Below are 3,674 nucleotides of genomic sequence, written 5' to 3'. Positions count from 1 at the left end.
ACTTTACTCTCTTCTCACCGCTCTTTTCCCTTCTCTACCAACTCGCCTGCAATCCCCCGGCTTGCACTCACTCCAGATTCTCACTGACTCACTCTCTCTCACCTCTTCTCCTCCTCCTACCTCTAATAACCACTCAAAACACACTCTCTGACAGCACTCCAACCTTCTATCACGCAACCGGAAACGGAAGTCCGAATATTGTGTTAATATTTTAGCATAAAATAAATGCAAACTTCAAATAAACTTAAAATAAATTTTGTGTAAAATTAACATAGTTTTAATGTAAAAATTAACTAAAAATATTGTTAATTTTACATTTTATCACCCCCACTTATATTATAAAGTAAAATTAACATTTTTTTCTGTAAATTTTAACAGATAAATCTTGTCACTAATAATACGGAACATATTTATTGTGTAAAATTAAAAATAGATATACATTGTGTTATTTTTACACTTTTTTTTAGTTGTTTTAATAATTTAACATTTGAGTCCAATTAACATAACAGCAATATGTTAAATTAACACATGAATGTGTTAAATATTTAACACAAAAGTTTTAACGGGGTCCGTTTTTAACAAGAAAACACAAATTTTCCAACTGTGTAATAGGGTTATAATAGGAGACGAAATACCTTGCAAATTACGTTAACGAAATGGCTTTTTAAATTGGACCTTTTTATCGCAATATACAATGACTTGCACAAGTTCACAAATGACTTTTGAATTGATGAATTTAATTTCATGTTTGCGTTGGCATAGGTATCAAGTTGCAATCCGTTACGACGACTCATCTATAATTCATTTCTCGGAATAATTTGCATTTTTTTAATTTTGTATAGAATTATCCGCAAGAAAGATTAAATGAAATTTGATTTTCTTATCAATTAAAATCATATTTTGCACGTTTATTTTAAAACTCACACAAATCAAGCTAATGCTCACAAATAATACTCATTATTCAATATCGAAATGGCGTTTTAATTACTGTAAGCGCAGATGAACGGCAGTAAAGAAATTGTTCTAAATCCCTCAGTGAAAAATAAGATAGAATATATTTGGCTCAAGATACAATATAATTTGGCAATGTCAACGGTATTAAATTCGAGCGAGGACTGTTCCTTCCGACAGTTAATCGGCTGTATTTATTTCTTTCGCTTAGACTTCTAGATAATTCTTGACTTTTCGGTTATTGCTTTGTCTTACGACCTCGTCAAGGTAATCGGAGATATTGTTTTTACTTGGCTGTCTCACGAAACAATCCGAGTCGACTTACACTGTTTTTGTTTGCGTCCATATTATAATGCCGAGTTTGTCTCGAGTAAATATAACGGTCGAGACAAGTACTTTTATTATCGATTCGCAATATCTAAGATAAATTATTCACGCGATACAATATTATAATTTAAAATAATTCCGATCCTACATTACTTTGTCGTATCTTTCAATTTTATAGATCTGATGCACAGCATGACAAATCATTATGTAACACGTAACGAATAATTTCACGATACATGCTACAATCGCATGATAACGTATTATCTTCTTCACTTCTTGGAAAATGTACATTCCTATATGATTATGTTTTCTTAAAATACAATTTATAAATATGTAAACAAACATGTGCAACAGATGAATGAAAATGTCTATATATTATTATTTATCAATTTATACACTTAATTATTAATGAAGAATTTTGATTAAAGTAGCCAATCTTTTCTAATCTTTCAATCCCGAAAATAAAAAAACAAGATAAAAATTATATTTTTGACAAAAGTTGTAAAATAAACATTAAACTGAGTAAATGGCAATATGAGCCTAGGCGCTGTTAATAGGGCGCAATTTTTTAAAAAATTAAATGTATTATATAAGCATTCAAACGCACATCGTTTATTTAGATCCAAATTATCTTAATAAAATATTCGCGGACGTTTCGGATCCTTCTTAGGGCCATCTTCAGCGCAAAAAAAAATCTTAATACCGAGATTAACATAGAATTTGTAGATGAAGGATATTACAAGACACAACATAAGCAATTGATTATCGCAAAATAATTGTGTAAAATAAATGTAAAAAAAGATACAACACAAATATACAAATAAGCAAATGGCATTAAGACATGTGGTTTTGAAATAGAGAAGCTCTAAATAAGAAGTACTCGTGATATAGTAATTTACATGTTACTATGATCTAATCAGCGTGCAGAGTTAGAGAGTGTGCAAGACTACGTTAGTGCGTCTTTTATTGAAATTCGGTCCCGGAAAAGTGTGACAAACGCAGGCACAGAGATCCGCGTCGGTAATTGCTACCTCGGTGTCCTGGTGAGAGCAGGGTGTCTTTGCTCTTTGTCATCTGCGGCACGATGAGCAATGAGTTCGGTGGAGTCGGCGACACGGTAGAAGTTTGCGGTGAGGTAGCCAGTGTTAGATTGGGTAGCGATTGACCCAGACTCGAATACGATACTTGGACACTCAGCGTGTTCGGCGTCGGTGATTTACTCAATAACGAACGCCTGATTCGGACAATGAGTTTTAATAGAGATGTTATTACAGTCCATTTACTTTGCGATTCATCAATGTGAAATCGCGAAAGTTTGTTGACGTTTCAACATCGCGCTCACCTTATGTGCATGGATCTGTGATTATGCCCGGAACTCGATTCGCCACCTTCCTCCGACGACAACGAACTCGACGCTCGCGGTTGTTCGTTCGTCTCCACGCTGACGTTTCTGCTCGGATTATAACTGGGTAGAAAGCTGCTACTTCCCTGAGACGCGCCTTCCATCTCCATACTACCGCTAGAAATGATGGAACGCATTTTATAGGCATTTTAAATACAACAAGACTTCGAGATTTCTTTTTTTTTACTTTTCGAAACATACGAGGTGTGTTCAAAAAGTATCGCGAATTTTGTGTTTTTTCAAAAATTATTTATTTATTCATGAATATCTATTTTGTCCCCTTCAAAGTAATCCCCATGAGATATTATACACTTGTGCCAACGGTTTTTCCAATCTTCGAAGCACTTCAAAAAATCATTTTTTTTTATCTTGTTCAGCTCCTCCTTCGATGCCGTCTTTATCTCGTCAAGCGTAGCGTAACGTCGTCCTTTCATGGGCCTCTTCAGTTTAGGGAACAAGAAAAAGTCACAGGGGGCCAGATCTGGGGAATACGGTGGCTGCGGCATCATTAGTGTGTTGTTTTTGGCCAAAAAGTCGCGCACAAGCAACGATGTGTGAGCAGGGGCGTTATCGTGGTGCAAAAGCCAATTTTTGTTCTTCCACAAATCCGGGCGTTTCTGGCGGATTGCTTCGCGCAAATTGCGCATAACTTGCAGGTAATATTCCTTATTGACCGTTCTACCCTGTGACAAGAACTCATGATGCACCACGCCCCTGCAATCGAAGAAAACTGTAAGCAAAACTTTCACATTCGACCGAACTTGGCGCGCTTTTTTCGGTCTTGGTTCGTGCGGCAGCTTCCATTGAGATGATTGAGCTTTGGTTTCCACGTCATAACCATAAACCCACGATTCGCCACCAGTTATGACCCTCTGGAGCAAATTTGGGTCGTCGCGGACAGAGTCCAACATCTCATTAGCAATGTTCATGCGATGCTGTTTTTGGTCGCAATTGAGCAATTTTGGTACGAATTTCGCGGCGACCCGTCTCATGC

At 36.3% G+C, this 3,674-nt stretch overlaps 1 protein-coding gene across 1 annotated transcript; it reads right to left on the bottom strand.

The window, feature by feature from the left end:
* Positions 1-2,309: 2,309 nt before the first annotated feature.
* Positions 2,310-2,794, bottom strand: LOC145948738 (uncharacterized; the record flags this gene model as incomplete). Its single annotated transcript, XM_083058333.1, has 2 exons — positions 2,621-2,794; positions 2,310-2,512 (listed from the first exon to the last, which is right to left on the bottom strand). Coding segments are annotated over exons 1-2 (373 nt in total), but the record flags the coding sequence as incomplete, so codon positions are not given.
* Positions 2,795-3,674: the final 880 nt, after the last annotated feature.

This window comes from Prenolepis imparis, unplaced genomic scaffold (genome assembly GCF_030444845.1).
Source record: "Prenolepis imparis isolate NDT839.2.m4 unplaced genomic scaffold, iyPreImpa1.0 SCAF_632, whole genome shotgun sequence".
Taxonomy (NCBI): domain Eukaryota; kingdom Metazoa; phylum Arthropoda; class Insecta; order Hymenoptera; family Formicidae; genus Prenolepis; species Prenolepis imparis.
Note: the sequence above shows the minus strand (reverse complement) of the source record. Positions and strands in the feature narration are given on the sequence as shown.